Source organism: Thermobia domestica, chromosome 13, assembly GCF_964235325.1.
Source record: "Thermobia domestica chromosome 13, izTheDome1.hap1.1, whole genome shotgun sequence".
Classification (NCBI taxonomy): domain Eukaryota; kingdom Metazoa; phylum Arthropoda; class Insecta; order Zygentoma; family Lepismatidae; genus Thermobia; species Thermobia domestica.
In genome coordinates this window covers 16153844-16177569 of record NC_137466.1, presented here as the reverse complement: position 1 = coordinate 16177569, position 23726 = coordinate 16153844, and the positions used below count along the sequence as shown (strand labels likewise).

Here is a 23726-nt window from a genome sequence, read left to right as displayed (position 1 = left end):
TTTAAATTTTGCGCCTTGCTTTAACACCAGCCATACACTGACGTATTTTTCCGCCGTAGCCATAAAATTTCATGCGCTAGTCTTGTTAGCAGCTGTCAATACGTTAGTGTATGGGACCTGGCGTACGTTTACGTACCGAATTTTTATACGCTGGAAAAGTCTGGCTGCTTTTAACTTCGAGCGTAAATACGGCGCGTAAAAACGGCTCAGATGAAAGGGTTTTCGAGCAGCAGGTGGTCTCTTGCCCTTTCCACGGCCTTCTCCCTGGTCTGGTCTTATTGTTTTCAGAAGAGAAAACCTGTTCTTGTGTTGTCCTCGCGAATCGTTGTTGAGGTTTGCTGGTAGACTCACCAGAAATCATCATTCCAATCTAGTTTCAAGTCTTTCTATACAATACCTGATTTCGGCTAAATTAATATTTTCTATTGCACAAAACGAGACTTTATTTCCTAATTAAAATTCATAATTAATTTTCAGTGTATAGAGAAAAAGGTATTTAAATCCAATACTTCCTAATCTGAATTCGCAAATTATGAGAGCTCCTCCGTGGCTATATGGTCAGCGTAAGCTTCTCCGGCGCAGGACATCCTGTTCGATTCTCGGCAGAAGCTCACGCAGTTTGGATCTCACTTCTCATATAGCCTCGCTGTCTAAAAGGTCGCTCAAGTCAAACCCAATCCAATCGAACATGATGTCTTTCGACTACGAATTTAACATTAAATTTAATATTTGACAATTAGTCCCAAGATACTTCAACAAGATACTATCTCGATATCTGCCTGATAAAACAGCAAAAAATTGCGTTTGACTATCGAAATTCGCTGATTTTTTTATTTTTATTTTTTTTTGTTGCTATTTCGACCACCTGCTGATTGTTATTTTAAGTATCTTCTCAATTTTACAAGAACTTGTAACAAAATAGGTTCAGAAAGTCATTATTTTTTTCACGTGATCTTAAAATTACTCGTGAAAAAGAAAATGTGATAAACCACAAAACATAGGCTAGTGTTTCTTTCTTTGTGAATTATTTCAAACCTCAGATTGTACATATATTTTAAATTTAATAGACCTAATAATCCTATTTCGCCATTAGTGCTCACATACTAAGTTTAAATAGCACAATCATTGTACCGCTCGTTTCAGTGTGCTTGCTTTTCAGCCTTAAAAGTTCAAGTTCAATCCAGGGTACTAGCCATGTTGAATATTTTTCAACATTTTATTATATCTCGTCATGATGGGGACTGTGCCAACACTTATTTGAAAAGCTTATGTAGACTCAAAACAGAACATACCTAACGCCAAAATTGAAATGACACCCATTTGCAGGAAATAGGATTACACTCATAATAGTTGATGTTAACTCGTAATATGCCATTAAAGCATTTCTCAACCTTTGTGGTGTGGTTACTATCAATTCTCCCCAGATAAACATTAACTTAAGGTCTATTATCACAAAATATTAAATAACAATGAATATCTGACACTTAATTTCTTTTCACGAACAACTCAATCATTTTACTGAGCTCCTCTGTGACTAAACAGTTAGCATACGTGTCTTTGGCGTGAGAGAGCCGGGTTTGCTTCCCGGTGGGAGTTCATGTGGTTCGGATTTCACGTTAATCAGTGGGCCTCGTCTCATATAGCCTCGCTGGTGAAAGGGACGTTAAACTCAAAATCAACTCAACTTAATCGTTTTACTATCTATATAAGTAGCATGTCCATCCTGTCAGGAGAATTTATGTAATAATTGACTTAATAGTGTACTATTTTTCTTCTTACTTAATAGTGTAATTTTTTAGTGTCATTTTTACTACTAGAGCTTCGAAATTAATTGATATTTAATTGTTTTCAGTTTCGTATAACATACAAGTTTGTTTACATTTTTCTTTTTACTTTCTGCTTAATTCCTTATAACTACACTTTCTTACAGTGAAATATGCCTTATGTAATGAATATAAGAACTATGAGTATTAAAAACATACAATACGACGGGCTCTTTACACTGAGAGAAATGAAAATTTAAAATAAAACAAATCTGTTTATTTTCTGAACCAGTAAATGGAAACTCTTCCGACTTAGATTGCTTCAAATCATTGGTTCATAAGCTGTGAAACAAATGTAATAATAATAATAATAATAATAATAATAATAATAATAATAATAATAATAATAATAATAATAATAATAATAATAATAATAATAATAATAATTTTAAACGAACGAATGGATTTGATTCAAAGTGTCTTTAATGAGTTAACAGTTTAAACTTCTTTTGAAAAAAAAATCTAAACTAAGATTGGGTAGCTCTCAGTTAATTTTAATAAGCAGTTGGATGTTTGTACCAACATGTAGTAACATTTAAACAAACCAGTCGTTCAGAATAGTTTAACTTTGTTTGAAAATAACCTAATCTGAGTTGAATTGGAGGATAGAGAGTTGTGAATATCTAATGTTTGAACGGAATTTGACTACTATAAGTTCGAAATTAAATAAATTAAGGTCTATATTATGGTAAAGCTTCGTGATAATATGCCAAATATCATAGCTACGCCAAATTCATGAAACAGCTACAATCATTTGTAACAACCCCACATTTTATTATTTGCAGTTTTTTATGTTCCCATATAACATACACGTGCAAACATCTTTCTTTTAGACAAATTTAATATTTAGTATACTAAATAACTATAATAATTTTAATAAAGCGTTAAATTTATCTTACTTTCCGTAATCAATTGTAGTTGCGCAAAAACACAGATCTATTCGCTTGTAATGGAAAGTACCAGTGACGGCAATTGGGTATGAACACTAGAAAGGGGGACAAAACACTACTAATAGTAAGGGGACATGTAAATAGGCTATAGTGTAAAGCCAAAAAAGTAGGGGCAGCAATTATCTCCACGCCCCTAATCGCCGATGGACAGCAAACTTGTTAATAATATTCCCAATTTAAGTTAATTTTAAGAAATTGTTGAGGAATAATTTTAGTAGTATTTAATTAGATCTATATGGTTTTATTTGAATTACTTCACTTCAGATCTACAATTAGTTTCATTATGTTTTCTTAACTGTTAATAATCAAACGATGCGTTCAAACGTAGAATATTCACTAATAGTCATTATATTGGCCAACAACTTAAATTAATTTGTTTACAATTAAATAAATGACCTTTTAAAAAAAACACCAAATTTGTTATATTTAATTTGAACATGTGGTTTGCTCCAGTCATTAGAATCAATCGCTTTTTAAAAAAAAAATTTAAAACTTGGTTTCATCAATTAAAAGTGTCTGCTTACTGTGTCACAAGGTTTTCAGTAGACCCTACATTGAATGCTGTAAATTTCTTATTTCTTATACATTAACATTAGAGGCGAACAGAGGGCGTATTGTGAAATTATACACTGAGAAAAATGTATGTGGCGTACGTAAAAACGTGTAAATCATGTAGTTTTAGGACTTAACGTACAGGAAATGTATAACTGAAAAAGTACATTTTATATATACTTTCCGCATACATGTTTCGAATAAACGTGCTTTCTGTACGAACGAAAGAATTGTATATAGGTGGTCAGGATCTCACATACAGATATACGCATGTAGCATACAACTGGCATATGTAACATACGTATACGTATATGATATATGGAAGACTGTTAGATGTCATACATACGTATACGTATATGATATATGGAAGACTGTTAGATGTCATACATCCTGCAACGGAATGATGTAACATCTAAGCGGGGAAAGTGTAGCATATGGATAACGTATGTTCCGTGCAGATTTCTGTAGTAAACATAATGATTCTGTATATTTGTACAATATAGCGCTGACCGAATAACGGACTTTTCTCAGTGTATTAATTAATAAGAATTTGCGTCCGGTGAAGGGGAATATTAAAAGTTCGAAACATTTTATTTATATTATATATATATATATATATATATATATATATATATATATATATATATATATATATATATATATATATATATATATATATATATATATATATATATATATATATATATATATACAACAATGAGGAATATCACAGTCGAATCGATAAGTGTTAGTAAACAATACAAATGTTTAGAAGGTGGAAGAAAAACAGAGCCGTTGGTAGAGATTTCGGCGCCAGAGGCGAAGTAGAATTCGGCGCCCCTACACTCACCTTATCAAGCTTCCTTTTTTTTTTTTTTTTTTTACAAATAAAAGAAACAGCTGTTGTTGTTATGCTACGTTGAAGTTTTATTATGCTGCTTGCACAGACTATTGCAACAGCCAAAAGTGATCATTCTCTATTCTTTTACAAATAAAAGCTGTTTTCATGAGGCTTATATTGAACTTTTTGTTAAACTTACAAAACTGCCTTTGCTGTACACAAATCCACTTTGAGAACAATTATGAAAATTTACAACTATTTACGTTTGATACTATATATACGAAAAGAAATTTTAATACGTTAAAAATTATGTGATTTAAAAAATGTTCGAAATGGGTAACAGCATCAATTTCCAGTAATAATTGTAAACTTTTGTAATTTTATGATATTCTGTATATGAGCACATAAAGAAGATATTAATTTTGATTGTTTTACGGTAAAAAATATTTTGTGAAATGTAACGGAAACTCTGAAGGGGCCTTCTTTGCGAATTTCTTAACATTGATCGATGGAGGTAAATAATATGTTTAATGTTTGTACTTGAAATCCAAAATGTAGTTTGGCTACTACATACACTATGTGATCAAAAGTATCCGGACACCCCCCAAAACATACGTTTTTCATATTAGGTACACTGTGCTGCCACCTACTGCCAGGTAATCATTATCAGCGACCTCAGTAGTCATTAGACATCGTGAGAAAGCAAAATGGAGCGCTCCGCGGGACTCACGGACTTCGAACATGGTCAAGTGATTGGGTGTCACTTGTGTAAGAAGTCTGTACGCGAGATTTCCACACTCCTAAACATCCCTAGGTCCACTGTGTCTGATGTGATAGTGGAGTAGAAACGTGAAGGGACACGTACAGCACAAAAGTCGAATAGTCGATTGTTCAGAGACCGTCGACAGTTGAAGAGAGTTGAAGAGAGAATAGACAGACATCTATCCAGACCACCACACAGGAATTCCAAACTGCATCAGGATCCACTCCAAGTACTATGACAGTTAGGCGTGAGATGAGAAAAAACTTCGATTTAATGGTCAAGTGGCTGCTCATAAGCCACACATCACGCAGGTAAATACCTCGCTTGGTGTAAGGAGAGTAAACATTGGACGATTGAACAGTGGAAAAACGTTGTGTGGAGTGACGAATCACGATATACAACGTGGCGATCCGATGGCCGGGTATGGCAAATGCCCGGTAAACGTCACCTGTCAGCATGTGTAGTACCAACAGTAAAATTCGGAGGTGGTGATGTTATTGTGTTGTCGTGTTTTTCTTGGAGTGGGCTTGCACCCCTTGTTGTTTTGCGTGGCACTCTCACAGCGCAGGCCTACATTGATGTTTTAAGCACCTTCTTGCTTCCCACTATTGAAGAGCAATTCGGGAATGGCGATTGCATCTTTCAACACGATCGAGCACCTGTTCATACTGCATGGCCTGTGGCGGAGTGGTTACACGACCACAACATCACTGTGATCCACAACTGGCCTGCACAGAGTCTTGACTTGAATCCTATAGAACACCTTTGGAATGTTTTGGAACGCCGACTGTGCCAGGCCTCACCAACCTACATCGATACCTCTCCTCAGCTCAGCACTCCGTGAAGAATGGGCTATCACTCCCCAAGAAACCTTCCAGCACCTGATTGAAAGTATGCCTGGAGAGTGGAAGCTGTCATCAAGGCTAAAGGTGGGCCAACACCATATTGAATTCCAGCAATACCGATGGAGGGCGCTAAGGAACATGTAAGTCATTTTCATCCGGGTATCCGGATACTTTTGATCACATAGTGTATGTTCAGAATTATAGTACTTAACTAATTTCTTAATGACTGAAAATTGTGAATTTAAGGTTACTTTTATTAATAAACATATTAAAATACACGTACACACACACACACACACACACACACACACACACATTATATATATATATAATCTGTGTGTGTATTTTGTAGGTATGTAGATGAATAAAAAATCATACAACCAGATACGTAAGAGGAATCCTGGCGATACAAGTAGTTAATGCAGAAATGATCCCAATAAATTCCTTTAAATTGGAAGCATTTCATATGTCAATGAAATAATAAAAAGACGAAATTCGTGGGGTAAAGTTCTGACCCATTAAACCCCAATTCTACAACTGTTTCAAATTCAAGAACGTTATTATTTCCCTTGTTTACCTTCATTTTTAATATTCCAGCGCGAACACCAACTTGTGTGTCTCTTCACTCCTTTCATTTTTCATGCCTTTATTCTCATCGTCGTGATTAAAACGATTGGGTAGAAAAACGTGATTAACTAAACTCATCATCATCAACATGCGTGATTCGTACGTATTCAAGACTGTGACCGTTTCTGATTTTGAAAACGCTCTTGTTTATACTGTAAGTCATTACTTGGCAGCATGTATGTCACATCGTCATTAAGAAATAATAGCTTTAAAAAAAAAGTAATAAGTAAAAACTTGTTCTGACTTATTGAAACGTTTGGATTGCGGGCGTAGCAGCAAGAAAATTTTTAACAAATCTATTTTCATTTCCAATACTTTCCTTTCTTCTTGCTCCTTCGGCACCCCCTTGCTATCAGCGCCCGGGGCAACCGCCCCGCTGGCCCCCCAACTTAGTTACGACTCTGATGAGAACTATTCTAAATATAAAGCAATCTATTCTACAGTTGCTAAACGGTTGAGATAGGACAAGCACTTATATATTTAAAAATTAGTTGTATTTAAGGTAAAGTATTTTTTATCTTAAAAAGATATTTTAACTTACAAGCAACTTATTATTATGAGCAAATGTACTATCCAATGTAATGTAGCATGGTGCATTAATATCGTCACTGTTAGAACAAATGCTATGCTTCAAAGATCGTGAAAGAAAACAGGAGAGTGAATTAGTTGCCACCTTTCATATTAGTAAAGTACAACAATACCATTTATATTGTTTTCATTTGGTTATGTTGTACTTCAGATCAAGTGTTAATTCGTTTTCTAAATATTAAATTTTAATTATTCTAGATATTCTTTGTAACTTTTAAATAGCTTGTCAAGTCACGCTTCGAAATTAAAACTTGCTGTGTTTGTACTTGGAGACGGTTGATTGTCCTTCTTTTACGTGACCCTTTCATTAAGGACTAGATTCTACAAGAGCAGCAGATGTGCTGAGCATATATTACCCAAAAGCAGTGCGCAAATTAGGTTGTGTATATTTGAAGGGGAATAAAATAGTTCCTAACAGGAGATAGTTGATTGCTTTGTGAGCGATCAATGTTTCAATTTGTTGCTTTTGGAAGGGATTAAAACAAAATACAAGGAAATTCCGGCTCGGGATTCGCACCCTGCCCTAAAGACATGAGTGGCACAAGCTGGATGGTAGGCCCTGGTTCCATGAGATATGTTACACCAAGAGAGTAGATTTATTTATTTGTTCGAGAAGTCTAACAAATTTAGTGAGAAAATTTATTAAATTGAATACTGCTTTCGCAAAATCATGCATTTAGCTTTTGTTTTTCTTTCTTCCTTTTTCTTTTTTTAATCTGATTTAACTTTCTTAAAATATTCTATGGGAATTTCACATTCCGATTCTATGAAAAAGAAACAAAAAGTACTCCTACATTTGAATATCACTTCCTATTCAAATCTATTCTGTTGATCTTACTTTTTATTCGTTTCCTTAATAGCATAATGTTTGTAGGACCCGTGCTCAAACAACAGGCAAGAGGAAGAGCGAAAACTGACCGTTTTTCTTCTTCTTTTACGCGCCTATTTTTACGCTAGGTGTATGGGCCAACTTACGGACCGAAATTTACGACATCATTTTACGGACCGAAAATGCGCGCTGAAAATACGCTAGTGTATGTTGGCCTTAATACGAGCCATACACTGACGTATTTTTCAGCCGTAGCCATAAAATTTCTTGCGCTAGTCTTGTTAGCAGCTGTCAATACGTTAGTGTATGGGGCCTGGCGTACGTTTACGTACCGAATTTTTATACGCTGGAAAAGTCTGGCTGCTTTTAACTTCGAGCGTAAATACGGCGCGTAAAAACGGCTCAGATGAAAGGGTTTTCGAGCAGCAGGTGGTCTCTTGCCCTTTCCACGGCCTTCTCCCTGGTCTGGTCTTATTGTTTTCAGAAGAGAAAACCTGTTCTTGTGTTGTCCTCGCGAATCGTTGCTGAGGTTTGCTGGTAGACTCACCAGAAATCATCATTCCAATCTAGTTTCAGTCTTTCCATACAAGATACGATTTCGGCTAAACTAATATTTCCTATTGCACAAAACGAGACATTATTTCCTAATTAAAATTCATAATTAATTTTGAGTGTACAGAGAAAAAGGTATTTAAATCCAATACTTCCTAATCTGAATTCGCAAATTATGAGAGCTCCTCCGTGGCTATATAGTCAGCGTACCCGTCCTCTATGCGGGGCGCCCTGTTCGATACTAGGCGGGAGCTCATGCAGTTCGGGTTCTACTTCTCATATAGGCTCGCTAAACTTATCGAACCTGATGCCTTTCGACTAGGAATTTAAGATTTAATTTAATATTTGGACATTAGTTTTGTTTTTTCACACAGGTAAAGGCGCATATAAAGATGAAGTCACATCTTCAGAGTTACCCACGTTGTGATACTGAAATGAAATCTTTGAGTTTAACTTCCCACGATTATGCCATTTAGACTAAAGAATACAATAATTAAGGCAAGTGAATGATGATGAGAGAGTTGGTGGAATGAAATTTGGGAGGAAACGAGAGTACCCTGAAAAAACCCACGGACATGATGTTGCCCACACAAACTTATTTGCACGGAGATTGAACCAGGGACCCCACGCACCAGAGATAAGTGCTTTAGCAGTGAGCCGCTGTGGCCCTCTGTTGTGATATTTAAAAAAAAAGCATGACTGTCAATAGCATTTGGCCAATTCTTGCCGAATTGAAAATTATCTATAAATCATATGTTGCTCCCACTATTGTGCATTGTTCTCCTATCTGGTCTATGGCCTGGCCTACTCATTTAAAAAATTAAATTCCGTAATTAACTTCTTTTTAGCCATTGTATCCTACCGAGTACCTCACCTCCGAACACTTCCAAAAAATAACGTTTTAAAATCCCTCAATATCAAACCTCCCCTAGTGAGAAACAAAATTTCTGACCTAATATTTTTCCAAAAAATTATAAATGGCCACATATCATATGGACAGTTGTTAAGTCAGATCAATTTTCGCGTACCCGCGAGAACAACACGGTCTAGTGATCTCTTTTACACTCGAGCTGTGAGAGTTAATATTATCCAAAGGTCTCTTCTAAACAAAATTAGATCAGTACCTATAATCAGTTACCAGAAACTGAAGACGTTTTTTCAAGTGAGTATAATTTCAGATCATCTATAAATAAGCTATTTTTGTAATGTCGCTGTTGTCTTGTACCATCTTGACCTCAAATTGTTATTAAATTGTTATCAAATTGTTAAAATGTTTTAGAGTAAAATGGCCTAGTGCTGTATCTGTAAGTTTAAATAGTAGTAATCCTGACCTTGAACAAGATACTATCCGATATTTTCCTGATAACACGGAGCAAATAATTGAGTTTGAATATTGAAATTCGATGACGATTCTTGCTATTTTGACAATGTACTGCTTGTTATTTTAAATACTTTATCAACTTTACAAGAATTTATAGCGAAATAGGTTCAGAAAGTAACTATTTTTCACGCGATCTTGATATTACTCGTAAAAAACTTCAATAAACCACGATATATAATGTTTCTTTCTTCGTATATTGTTCCAAACCTCAGTTTGTGCAAATATTTAAATCTAATAATAATCCTATTTCATCATTAATGCTTATATACTAAGTCAAATAGCAAATCGTTGTACAGTTTTTTTTTTTTCTGTATGGTTGCTTCCCAGCCGTAAAAGTTCTGGTTCAATTCGAAGTGCCGGCCATGTTTAATATTTTTCAACATTGTATTATATCTCATCATGATGGGGATATGTTTACGAACACTTACCTGAAAAGTACAATAGGTGTAAGCCCAAAAGAGATCATAACTAAGACCAGAATGGAAAATTACACCCATTTACAGGAAATACACTCATAAATTTAAATTAACTTATTAAAGCATTTCTCAATCTCAGTGTTGGGAGTACTATCAAACCTTCCTAGATAAATGTCAACTTAAGGTATATTGCCATAAAATATTATGTAACACTCAATACTTGTCATTTAAATAATTTATTTCACGAACAACTCAATCGTTTTACCATGTTTGTAAGTAGTATATGCATCATTATTAGGAGAATTGACATAATTGACGCAATCTGCTACTTAATAGTGTATATTTTTCATAGACATTACATATTGAACATAGTAGAAACTCATCTTCAAGACTGCTTCGTGTGGATGTTTCCATATTGCAGGCTATTAATTAAACATTTATTTATGAAATATGAACTATCACCTAAGGCGTTTTTCAGAAATTCGAAAAAAATTCTCCCTCAAGAGTAAACTACCCGTTGTGGATCTTTTCAGGGAAAATTAGTTACGTCATATTGTCCGGTTATTAATAAACCATTGATTTATCAATTACGAACAAAATTAACTGACTCGTGTTTGAGAAAATATCTCGAAAAAACTCATAGGCAAGAGAAAACTAACCTTTTTGTATTTTTACCACAGAAATAACATATGCCAAATAGTAAAAGTGGTAATGAAATATTGATGTACGAGAAGAATCGTTAGTCATTTTCGATAAAATCGCGTTTGTCTTTTTATTTTCATCTATCAGTGAACTTCCTTTATTTTGGGGGATAGGAAGAAAATTCGAAAACCTTCCCTTGGAAATCTGATAAAGGTATTAAGTTTAGAAATTTATCACTCGAATTTAAAGAAAATTATCCGATGTTGAGTTCGCCCTTACTACTACTCAATTGATTTGTATGTATATGTGGAAACCCTCAAGTTCGGGTAAATTTTACCCTCATGTCACATACCCGACAGCAAGAACGAAGAAAAAAGTCATTAAGTTTAAAACATTTTTTTAATACAGTAAATTACTAAAGACTACATTTAAAGAAACCATGAAAATAAACAGAGATAAACTGGCAATAAACGAAAACCAGAGTAGAACTGAATTTAACCTGACCCCGCATGCTAACACCGGGCGACGGTAATTTTGTCACCGGAAAATTCGTCACAGTAATTTCGTCACTGGTAATTTTGTCACCAAAATATTACCATATAGGTAATTTCGTCACCGAAAATAATGTCACGATAATTTCATCACCAGTGTCTTTTAGAACATAATACAAGTACAATGAATGAACTCGAAAAAGTTTTTGAAATTGTTTTCTTTAATCTTCAACTGCCAAAACTATGCAGCATAATCAAAATATATTATTATTATTAAATAAAGAGTTACATATTTTAGATATTGTATTTGAGACAAGAGATAAAAGTTTCCAGTAATTCTATCACAGAAATATTGTCATATAGGAAATTTTGTCACGGTTATTTCTTCACCTTTGTTGAATTAAATAGAGACAAAGCAAATGATCAAACAGCTTACGTTATTTTAATAAAACTTAGAAAACAATTCAGTTGGTGTTGAACTCTGCAAAATTGAAGTTTCTGTTACTCGAAGCAAGAACAAGCACCAGTAGAAGAAAATAATGTCTGCTTGAGCAAATGTTAAAAGCACAGGCAACATGGGGCACTAATGGGTTCATTATTCACTATTTAGAAATATTAAATTTCGCGAATATCAAAATTTCAGAACAGAAAATAATAAACAAATATGGGAAGATACGCCAATCTGTTAATTTTCCCGCAGAATAGACGAAAATTTTCATCGTTCTAGTACCGTTCTCTGAGCCGAAACTCTTGGACCTTCCAAGTTAACAGAGTCATTTGAAAAGAGTGGCATTTTTTTAGGAGCTATTGAAAGAATTATATTATATTTCAACTCTGAGTAAACATTGGCAAATTGTTATTGGATATATGTGGAGACCAAATTTCTATAAAGGAAGAAAAACGTATAAATATTTCCGGATGTTTCCTTTAAATATAGCCTTATGAAGCTATTAAAAAGTGAAACATGGATGGTGAACGCCAACTTTTCAATGGCGCCAAAAAAAAAGTGTATGTTATTTGAGGTGAGACTTCCTTTACTAGGTATACGCCCTAATGTAGACCAAGACACAAAATTCATATGAAGAACTGTTTCGTGCGGTGGTGCATCAGTGCAGTGAATTTAGTGAATATCCGGACCTGTAACTATGGTAATGGATTTTGATATAGCGTAAATGCTGGCTGTAAATGCAACTTTTGGAGATTCAACTCGTTTATAGCGTTACTTTTTTCACCTGACTCAGTCAACATGGAGGAAGGTCCAAGAGCTTGGACTCTTAGAACGGTACAAAAGCAATGAAAATTTTCGTCTATTTTGCGAGAAAATAAACAGATTTGCATTTCTTCCAATAGCAGATGTGCATCGATTAATACAAGTGACTTCGTAGGAAGAGCTGGAACTTCTGGACTATTTTGATAGCACTTACGTGTCAAACACGTATCGCCCTGTTAAAGCTCGGTCTGGGAATATTTGTTTGCGTAATGTGCCCCGTCTATATCCCCCAGACAATTGGAACGTTCACCAGGCTACCTTTAGCAGCAATTCTAGGATAATTAATATTTGTGAATTGTGGAACTAGAAGTTTCATCATCTAGTAGGAATGTCCCACGCAACTATTTGGAAGCTTATTCATGAAATTCAACAAGTTGAAGCAACGGTTTCAGCTGTGCTTCATCAAGATGCTGTGGGGCAACCACCCAAACAGCAAACTAGAAGAGTGTTTCAGATCTTTTAGAAACGGCTCTAGTCTTTGTGCTTAACGTATAACACTGGAACTAAATGTTTCAAAAAAAAAATCCTTGTTGTTTCCTATAGTAGAGTGAACATGTAAACCATTTATTGCATTAATACAAGTTATATTTTGTTTGCTAATTTTCTGTTCTGAAATTTTAATATTGCCAAAACTTATATTTGTAAATAGTGATATATAAATCCATTACTGGCCCATTTTGCCTGTGCTTTTAACATTTGCTGAAACTGACATTATGTTATTTTACTGCTGTTTGTTCTTGCTTCGAGTATCCAAAACTTTGATTTTCTAGAGTCGAACACTAACTGAATTGTTTTCCAACTTTGATTAAGATAAGGTCAGCTGTTTCGGTCGTTTACTTTGTCTCTACTTAGTTCAACAAAGATGAAAAAATGACCATGACAAAATTTCCTGCATGCTAATATTTTGGTGACAAAATTACAAGTGACGAAATTACTATGTCGAAATTTCCGGTGACGAAATAACCTACATGCTAATATTTTGGTGACAAAATTACCGGTGACGAAAATTCCGGTGATGAAATTACCCAAGTCCTCTAACACCCAACCTTTCAATAAATAAATATTTAAATGATTTTTAACAACTAGATAAAAACTAAATGGCAAGATAAACTTTGAAATAAAAAAAAAGGTAGGTGGAAGCAGCGGGGAGGATTCCTTCAACTTACAAAAGCTGAGGTAACAAGGATCAAACTATTTCTAAAGAATGGGGCTGGACAGCGGCGTAGCGAGCGTTACAAGATTGGGGGGGGGGGAGAAATGAAACTTGAAATTGCCAAATCTTGATTAAAAAAAATGCCACACTTACCAACCCTGTGGAAAACTACAGCAACCTTATTTTCATATTCGTTCCATTTCATGCCCCATCTGAGATATGAATACGAATAACCCCCCGGTTTCGAGTCCAATTTCACAGCTCAATTCAGGATCATTATCATCACCCATGATGCACAACTGTTAATTTGACAACTCATGGTTATCATAGATTAGATAATCCCCGCCAGCCAATCCTTACGAGAAGTGCGCAGAGCTTTTTTTTTCTGTCCTCCAGTCTCCTCCCACTTCGATATCATGATTTCGCATTCTGATGAAAAGTATTAAATACCGGCAGGAAAAATACTAATATTTAACCTCCCTTTTAGACGCCCCACCAGTCGCGCGCCCGGGGCACGTGAATTGCTTTCTTCCCCATAGTTGCGGCCCTGTGAACTACGTAACATGCAATGGTTACGTAATGCTTTGACTTATAAACACGTACTATAAAGAAAGGAAGAACTTCAATTTTTGTTTAACTTTCCGAAAGAAGCAACTACGGGATTAAAAATAAGGTAGGAATGACAACTCATCTGTATGAAAATGAAGTGAAAGACACGCCGGTCTATGCGTTCACCCAGCAGACGTATTGTTTGGCCCTCCAGAATGTGACTTTTGGAACCATGCACTTAGGTTTACAAAATGACTCGACTCATCCATTATAGCTTCCCCCCATCGAACGCCTGAGAAACCTACTGTAGCCCCCCAGTGCCGTGCCATGGAAATCAGCGCCTGGGGCGAGAGTATACGACGGCGCCCACGTACAATATGGGTGAGGTCGAAATAGCAACCGCGAAGCGCCATCATGGTTTGCGCGAAGTGTAAGAAAATTTTCAAAACTAAACCTTGCTTTTCCTTGATTTTGAGCACTTTTTATTACTTTTTCCTTCCATTTTATACATGTGCGCATATATTTTCCTCGGGGCGAGAGTACACGATGGCGCCCCCGTACATATGAGTGAGATCGACATACCAACCGCGAAGCGCCACCATGGTTGACACGAAGCATAAGAAAATTTTCAGAAATAAACCCTGATTTTCCTTGATTTTGAGCAATTTTTGATACTTTTTCCCTTCCATTTTATATATGTGCCCATATATTTTCCTAACATGAGTAACATTATAGGACCACCTCCTAAAGCAGAAAGAGGATTTAAGTACATACTAGTAATATTCCTCTAATTTTTCATTTCTTTCTTTTTTCTTTCGTTCTCTTCTTTTTCTATCCCAATTTTGCGCCCCCTTACTTCGGCGCCCGGGGCTGTCGCCCCGCTCTCCCCCTTATACAAGGCACTGGCTATACCATTCCCAAAACACACTTCTGTTCAGTTCTCCCTACTCGAAAAGCCCTGTGAATAGAAAGTCTTACTGCAAAACAGAACTGAAATAAAAAGTTTATACTAACCAGTCACTGCCTTGTTCTTGTTCTATTAATATCAATTCTTATTAGTTTCATTAATCTCCACAATATACCTGTTGTCTTGTATACGCTCTTGTATCAAATGCTTTTGTTTCCAATATAACTGCCACCGAAAAGCCTCTTCTATCTGTCTTTGTTTTAATTTTGTACGCCACCTCTATTGTGCTTTTGTCAGTGGTACAATTTCTAGATTTTTTTATTGAAGATTCTTCAAAATGTTTAGGAATATCAAATGAACAAAAGTGAAGTGTGATCACATGCAACAAGTAAAGGAGCTTTAAACGAATACATCAATTTATTTCAAGATAGGAAACTACACAAAATTTATGCCAAATCTATAAAAGAACTGATAAGTTACAGCAACTGGGTATCTAAGAAAATGTTAAACCAAATAAGTCAATTGAACAAAACGGCATTCTTCAAGTTGCCAACTTGTCAAGAAATTGGTAACTTTGAGGGGGGAGGCTCCCCCCTTACCCCCCTTAACGACGCCCTTGGGGCTGGAGGTAGTTGTATAAGCTTTGTTTTTCCTTTCTGGCCTATTTTGAGCTGTGGATAACAATAAAAATTGGTATCCCGTGAGGGGATAATTTATTCTATTTGTTACTACTATATTCTTCGTTAATTTTGTAAAAAAAAAAAAAAAAAAAAAAAAAAACCGAAAGCTGCAACCATTAGTAAATCATATTTTCTTTAAATTGAATTTATCATTCAGTAGCCCACTTTTTAACCACCAAAGTCAACAGTCTAAAACACTGTATAACAAAAAAATCAATCAATTATTCAACTATCGGAACACTCCTTTACTCCCTTATTCTTTGTAAACTGCAGTTCCAAACAATAGGCTTATTTCGGAAGGTAAGAGGAAACCACACATCAAGCACGTTCAGATTGTATTAAATCATCATTGTGTCTGTTTAGAAATTTAAATGTTTGCAATTTACATCGTAAAAAATTGAATATAACTTTTTCCCTGTCCTGTGTCCTCCTCCTTCGAAGTACGATTTATATAAATATTTAGTGATCTCAGATCACTAAGTACAATGATCTAAGATTGTACCAAAACTAGGCCAAGTGGATTGAGCTGCTTGGACGTAATATAGATAAATGTGAATTCTTAATCCTCTTCGGCGTGGCTCCCAGTCTGTTTCTTCTATGCTTTCTTTTTATTTTTTTTACTTAACAACACAATGTTTATAGCACCTGCACTTACAACCATGGCCTCAGATAGATCCATCTTGTTCAAGCAATTTGAGTAAACTGGAAAACGACCATGTGCTCAAACAACAGGCAAGAGGAAGAGCGAAAAATGACCGCTTCTTGTTCTTCTTCTTTTACGCGCCTATTTTTACGGTAGGTGTATGGGCCAACTTACGGACCGAAATTTACGACATCATTTTACGGACCGAAAATGCGCGCTGAAAATACGCTAGTGTATGTTGGCCTTAACGATGTCGGTCCCGGTGTCCCCCACAGGGGACATAAAATATGACATTATTCTTTCTTTTCAACTTTAAAATCAGACTGGCAACATTGAAAACTGTTTACAGAGGATAATCGTAAATGGTTCCACTTATCCCTCCTAAAATTTAGGGTGGGGCGAGGTATTCATTGCCAGAAGTTAAAAAGAGTGATCCTAGGTACCCTTAGGTCATTGATCCCGGGTCAGACTTCTAGATTATTGACCACAGGCCATTGAAAACTTTTTGCTGTCTCAGCTACCAATGCACGGGGACATATTACTATTACTAATACTTACATGGTTTACATATGCCACAAGTCGACAGCAAAAGTTTGTCAACTTATTGAAAGGTGTTTTACCCAGTAGTTTCTAGAATAAGTTTAACATATTACTACCATTTAGTAACAATATTGTAACTTTTATTTTTGTGCATATATACTAGTAATATCCCTTTATATTGAAGGTCGGAATATATTCCACTTCACTGATCCAAATGAGTCCAAGATTGTAGGAGGAACTTTGGCAGAGGAGGGTGAATTTCCATATCAGGTATTACTTCAAATAACTGTATGAACTTAGTTATTCTGTTTTTGGAGTTTGATGTAAAGTATATACAGTGTGTTTGAGAAAGAACTCCCTAGTTTTAATGTGTCCTAGAATCTGTACAAAGTGACATACACTATTCTAGTTTGTGGTGTTTGATTCATCAACTCTCCAAGTTTGGCTCCCTTGCAGTTGGCAGGTCTGCTTGACCTTGAGACGGTACCAGTGCTGTCATTTTCCCGTTTCCTCAGTTCAGTCCAGCCAGGCGTGCAGTGCAGAGCAACTTAGCAATAATGTGTACTATGCAACAGAAAGCGCAATGTGTTATTTTGCTTGTGAAAACTGAGTCAGTTACAGGGGTGTAGCCAAGGGGGGTCCATCGGGGCCCGGCCCCCCCAAATGACCAGCTTTTAAAACATCACAGTAAAATTATTTCGCTTCATTCATTTAAAAGTAACAAAGTTTAGTGACAATTAATAATTTATGGTAAAATAGTAAGGAGAAATATTGTTTTTTTTTTTCATACCGATCGAAAAATGGTATAGTATCTCTTTCTTATACCGATCGAAAAATATGATACTTTTTTTTTTTTGTGACAGCAGATTACACAATTTACTACGATTTATATTTGACAGTTTGAAGACAAACGTTTTAACAAGGTGTTACAAATACAGCCATAAAACAATGATACTAAACTGATTTGTAAGTACAGTATATTTTTATATGCTTTAACAAGTGTTTTAAAATACATAGAGGATGGAAAATTTGGTGAGAAACAATGCTTTTATTCAATTTGGATTTCATTCGCTCTCTCTTTTATTTCTACTCAGTGTAATGAAATTTTTTTTTTTTTTTTTTTTTTAGTCACGAATAATAAATATTTTTGTCAGGAAACCGTAAAGAAATTAAGTGAAATTTCAAAGAAAATCAATCTTGTGTAGATAGATTCTGTATACAAGGTCTTAAATTTAAATATATAGGTAACCAAGAAAAATTTTGTTGCTTTTTCACCCACCACCTTCGAACATTGATATGTCACCTAACCTGGAAGATCAAAAATAGTCCCCATCAGCATCGACGACCTTCTGAAAATGTTCTGGAAAGCCATGGAATCCATCGCGGTAGAACTTGGTGGGCCGTGAAACGAAGAAAGTATCAGGTACATTTTGGACTTTTACTAGGGAATTGAACTGGCGTCCTCTAAGGTGATTGTTCAAAGAATGGAGCAGGTGATAATCGGACGGTGCAATACCCGGGGAATATAGTGGTTGCAATATTGTTTCCCATCCAAGGCGGAAAATGGTGTCCTGAGTCATCTTAGCCACGTGGGACTTAGCGTTGTCCCGTAAACGAAGACCCATTTGCAATTCATAAGCGATGGCTCCACAGTTTTGAGTTTTTGTTGAGCACAGCTCAACTGCTGACACTACACAGTTGCATTGATACTCTGACCAACTGGTAGCAGTTCTCGATGCACGATGCACCAAACACAGAGAAGGACCTTATTCTGGTACAGTGCTGGTTTCGGCTGTTTTGAAATCGGTTCATGGGATGCTAACTAATGATGACGACGCCTTGCAGCTTCGTATAGGACACACTTTTTATAACATGTCAACGCCCTGTCCAGAAATGGCTCCGAAACAGTAAATAAACACAGGCGACGGCCGCGTTGCCTTCTGACCCGGAGTCGAAATATGTGAGACCCATTGACCCAACTTGTAGTGCTTCACAAGTTGATGGATGTGCTGCCGAATGGTTTCTCCACAAGTTGGGTCAACCACACAATGAATTGTAGTCCCTGTTCCTCTTTGTACATGTGTTGGTCTTCTGGCACGCGGTGTTTTCGGGTGTTTCGTCATCGTCCTTAAACTTGTTAAACCATCGCTGCAATGTCCGAGGCGTCACGACACCCTCACCAAAGGCCTGGCATATCTTCTGTCTCGCTACAGCGGCGTTTGACCTCCATTTGAACTCGTTCAGCATACATGCTCTTATGACGCTCTGTGGATGTCCCATGTTCCCTCTGTCTTTACGCAAGTTCACGGTGTGTCTGAATTGCCACAACCAGGTAGTATGTTGGATATGCCTACACCAACAACTGACGTTCGCCTTATCTCCACTCGCATCCAACTCACGGTGTGAGGTCCAATTGAACACAGACTTCCACGAAAAGGGATAGAACTTTCTTGGTTACCTTTATAGTTATGCACAAAAGTATAGCGTTTGGTCCCGGGCAGTAGTTCTTGATTAAGCGTAATAAAAACTATCTTGAATATAATTTATGGATAATAATAATAATAATAATAATAATAATAATAATAATAATAATAATAATAATAATAATAATAATAATAATAATAATAAGCTAAAATAGTATTTGTAGTTTTCCAGAAGAAAAGCAAAATTTTCCTTTCTTTCAGGCCTCAAAAACACGAGCAGCATTTTTTTGGCTTTGTACATTGTAGCTGGGCCCCCTCAAAAACGACGCCCCCCCTATACAAACCTGCTGGCTACACCCCTGGTCAGTTATAACAGTGGAACGTAATTTTAGACATCAATATATCGTTATAATATGCTGGTGAACCACCTACAGCAATAACTATCCGTCATTGGCTAAAGTCTTTCAAGGAAACCGGTACTGTTTTAAAAGCAAAATCACCAGGTAGACCGAGAACTTCTGAAGATGTTTTTGAACAGATCCATGCTTCTTGTGTTCGGAGCCCGTAGAAGTCATTGGTCAGACGTAGTCTACAATTAGGAGTGCCTAAAGGTACTGTGTATGATATTGTGCGTAAAAGACTTAAGTTGCGCGCCTACAAATTGCAACTGTTACATGAAATGAAACCTACTGATAAAGTCGAAAGGTACGAGTTTGATGCTGACTTTTTACACAAAATTGATGGTCATGTCATTTTTTTAAAAAAAGATTCTCTTTTCTGCTGAGGCTACGTTTCATGTCAGTGGAACAGTTAATCGTCATAACTGCAGAATCTGGGGGGGAAATTCATCCACATGAAGTTATTCAGCATCAACGTGACTCTCCTAAACTTAATGTCTGGTGCGATTTGATGGAAGATCGTGTGATTGGTCCTTTCATTTTTGTAGAAAAAAGAATAAACAGGGACGTTTACTATGACATGCTGACAGACTACGTCTTTCCCCAAATGGACGATATTGAGGCGGAAAAGGGGCTTGTGTTTTTCCAACAAGATGGCGCCCCACCTCAACATGTGCGTGCGGCTCTTGATACTCGCTTTCCAGGAAAATGGATAGCCAGGGCTGGCCCAATACCTAGGCCACCACGAATCCTAGATTTAACGCCACTGGACTTTTTCTTTTGGGCCACAAAAATGTTGTGTACAGTTGAAAGATCAGAGACATCAATCATTTACGGGAAAGAATTGTCACGGCGGTTGGGACAGTTAGACATGAAATGTTGGTGAATACGTGGCGAGAAGTGGAATATCGTCTCGAAATTTGCAGTGCCACAAATGGATCACACGTTGAAGTCTACCAACATTAAACAAAACTTGAAGGAATTCTCTTTCATGATATGTACTCATTGATATAAGTTTTGATTCATTTCCCAATTAAATTTATACTTAAAACTAGGGAGTTTTTTTCAAACACTCTGTACATGTAGTTGTAATTTGATATAAAGTATATATTTAATACATAATAATTTATACTCCTTCATGGAAAAATAGATATGAATTAAATCTTTACATTTTAAGGTAGGAAATATTCAAGCAGTAGTGTAGTTGGAAAGGGTAGGAAGAGATGTCAACTCAAAAAAATGTAGATAACAATGTGATCGAATATTATATTTACTATTCATGATACATTTATTATATTCTTGGCCACAGGGTGGCACAGAACAAGTGATGATGATACACAGTGAAAGGTTTCATTGCCCTTCCTTAACAACAACAACAACAAAAGGTACGAGGCAGTCATTTATCATTCGGTTTACTTAGGTATGCAACGTTAATACTTAGCGGAGCGAGTCGTTTTTTCCAATGCTGCTATTCCACAGTGCAAATTTCAGCGTCTTCCTCATTCACCCTTTCTCCAGACTTGGCCTCCAGTGATTCTTTAACGTTTCGAAAACTAAAGAAATAACTGAGTGTTTCACGTTGCAGTAACTATGAGAGCTAAGACTGTTGTGACGGCTGTGACAAAACCATTTTCAGCTGGTGTTCGACGTCTTACTAATCGATGTGCTAAGTGCGTTGAGAAAGGGTGAGAAATCTGACTGAGTACTTTCAAACATTCATGTACTGTTTTTATGCTACGGTTGAAACTTATTGAATGTCCCTCGTAGTTTTATATGCTTTTGTGTAACTACAACCATGTAAAAATGACAGATGCTTGAAACTTGCTGAAACTTGCTTCACCGTCATTTTGGATAGTCGCTGCATATAGACGTCATAATTTCATCAAATCTTGCAGCAACTTTTAAACGATACAGTACTCAACACTCATTTGTTATTTAGTTGTCACGCCTATTTACCATCTAAAGCAACGACCCAGTTTATTTGTTCGCGAAGAATGTCATTCTTTTACATGGATGTAATGAGAATTCTTAGTGCTTGATGTCCTTGTCCTTAACACAGTGCCACAGTCCATTTCTGAAGCTCAATATTACCTATTCACTTAACGTTACCTACGTTACCAAAACGTTTAAACAATTGACTTTAAAAAAGGAAAAAAAAAAACGATGAAATGTTGTACGATGTAAATATCGAGAAGGGACGTTAATTGACATACCCCGCAATACCACCAAATCAACAGTGTTGCAAATCCAGTATAAAGTTGTATATTTTTCAAAATGCATTAGTTCACATTATTACACATTTCAAAGTCAACATTTAAATGAAAACTTATGTTGTCACATTTAATATTCAGTTTTACATACTAAAGACGCTACAATATCGAAAGCATAATGTTTTTACAGCAACAATAATGTGAAATGGACATTCATATTCGAAGTAACTTAATGTCGAATACTAAGGTGGCCATATAGCGTATCTCCAACAAATAGGAACAAAGTAACAAAGGATTGAAAATTTAACTTTCAAATGCGTTTATTTAGATCGTGAGAGTGTACATCTAATCACATAGATGCTTATCAAAAGTAGTAAACTAAAAGTAATAATAATAATAATAATAATAATAATAATAATAATAATAATAATAATAATAATGCTGTTTGCAGCAATATATCTAAAACCAGAGATACAGAGAGCGTTATATTGATTAAAATATTATTTGTAAAAAAAATATAAATGATTACTCGTCTCCATTCTTTTTAACAGTAGCGCGACGCTCATGGTCGCCCACAGAGTGAGACAAATTGACCATCGCTGGATTTTCGAAGGGAGTTAACTTCTTCAACGTATATGGCAAAATATTACTTCCAAACTATGAAATCTAATATATTTAACTTAAATTCGGCATTTATTCCGAAGTTGGGCGTTCGCTTTCGGCACGTTTTTTCGCTGTCATCTTCCACATTTTCTGCAATTTGTTATTAGGTTCATAATCCGTGCTTTTCACAAATGTTAAAACTGTTACTTCACTGCCCTTATACATGCGCCATGTTGATAACATATATGCTCGTTACTTTCCCACAGTGCAACTGTTTGGCTACCTTACGCCAAGTAGTTTCCTCCACTCGCCGTATAATCCCATGTTTATAACCGTCTACATATAAGAAGAAGAAGAAAAAAGATTTTTCGAGACCCTTATATATTATCAAGCACACAAGCGATCAAATTATCCATATCTTTCCTGCAAATTTTTAAAATTTTGCTGGCAACGGACGCCCAACTTTGGAACTTAACCCTTAAATTCTACATTATTATAGTATAATAGTTAATAAAGTTATCCAATGTGCGTAAATACATTTTTTATTGTTGCCCAAGAAAAGTAGCTTTTTAAGTTGGATAGCTTTACGAGTCTCCTGAGGAATAATAGTCATTCAAGTCTTACGGTTAGATTTCAAACACTGTTTTAGTGTTAAAACATGATATGTATATGAAACTAACATCTATTACCCGCTTCGCTGGATTAAAATAAGAATATAGTAATGTTCCGTTACCGAATCGATAGAAGCAAAGAAAATATAATGAAAAATCAGTATTTAATAAGCAATATATTTATATAAAGCTAATCAAGAAAATTCTATCGCATTTTCACCCACCACCTTCGAACATCGATCTGTTAACTAAGACGTACATGGAAGAAAATAAAAACTAGTCCCCATCAGCATCGATAACCTTCTGCCTACGTTCTGGAGGGCCATGGATTCCATCGTGGTAGAATTTGGTGAGACGTGAAGCGAAATAAGTACCAAATGTATTTTGCACCTCTACCAGGGATTTTAGGGCTCGTCTCGGTCTCGTCTCGAATTATCGA

General features: G+C 35.9%; 1 protein-coding gene across 1 annotated transcript in view; it reads left to right on the top strand.

The window, feature by feature from the left end:
• The window catches only part of LOC145668027 (trypsin-2-like), a 51778-nt gene that overhangs the window by 1924 nt on the left and 26128 nt on the right, over positions 1 to 23726 (top strand). Inside the window, exon 2 of the mRNA XM_081735496.1 lies at positions 17227 to 17312. Coding sequence (XP_081591622.1) covers positions 17227 to 17312 — 86 coding nt within the window. The remainder of the gene's footprint in view (positions 1 to 17226; positions 17313 to 23726) is intronic.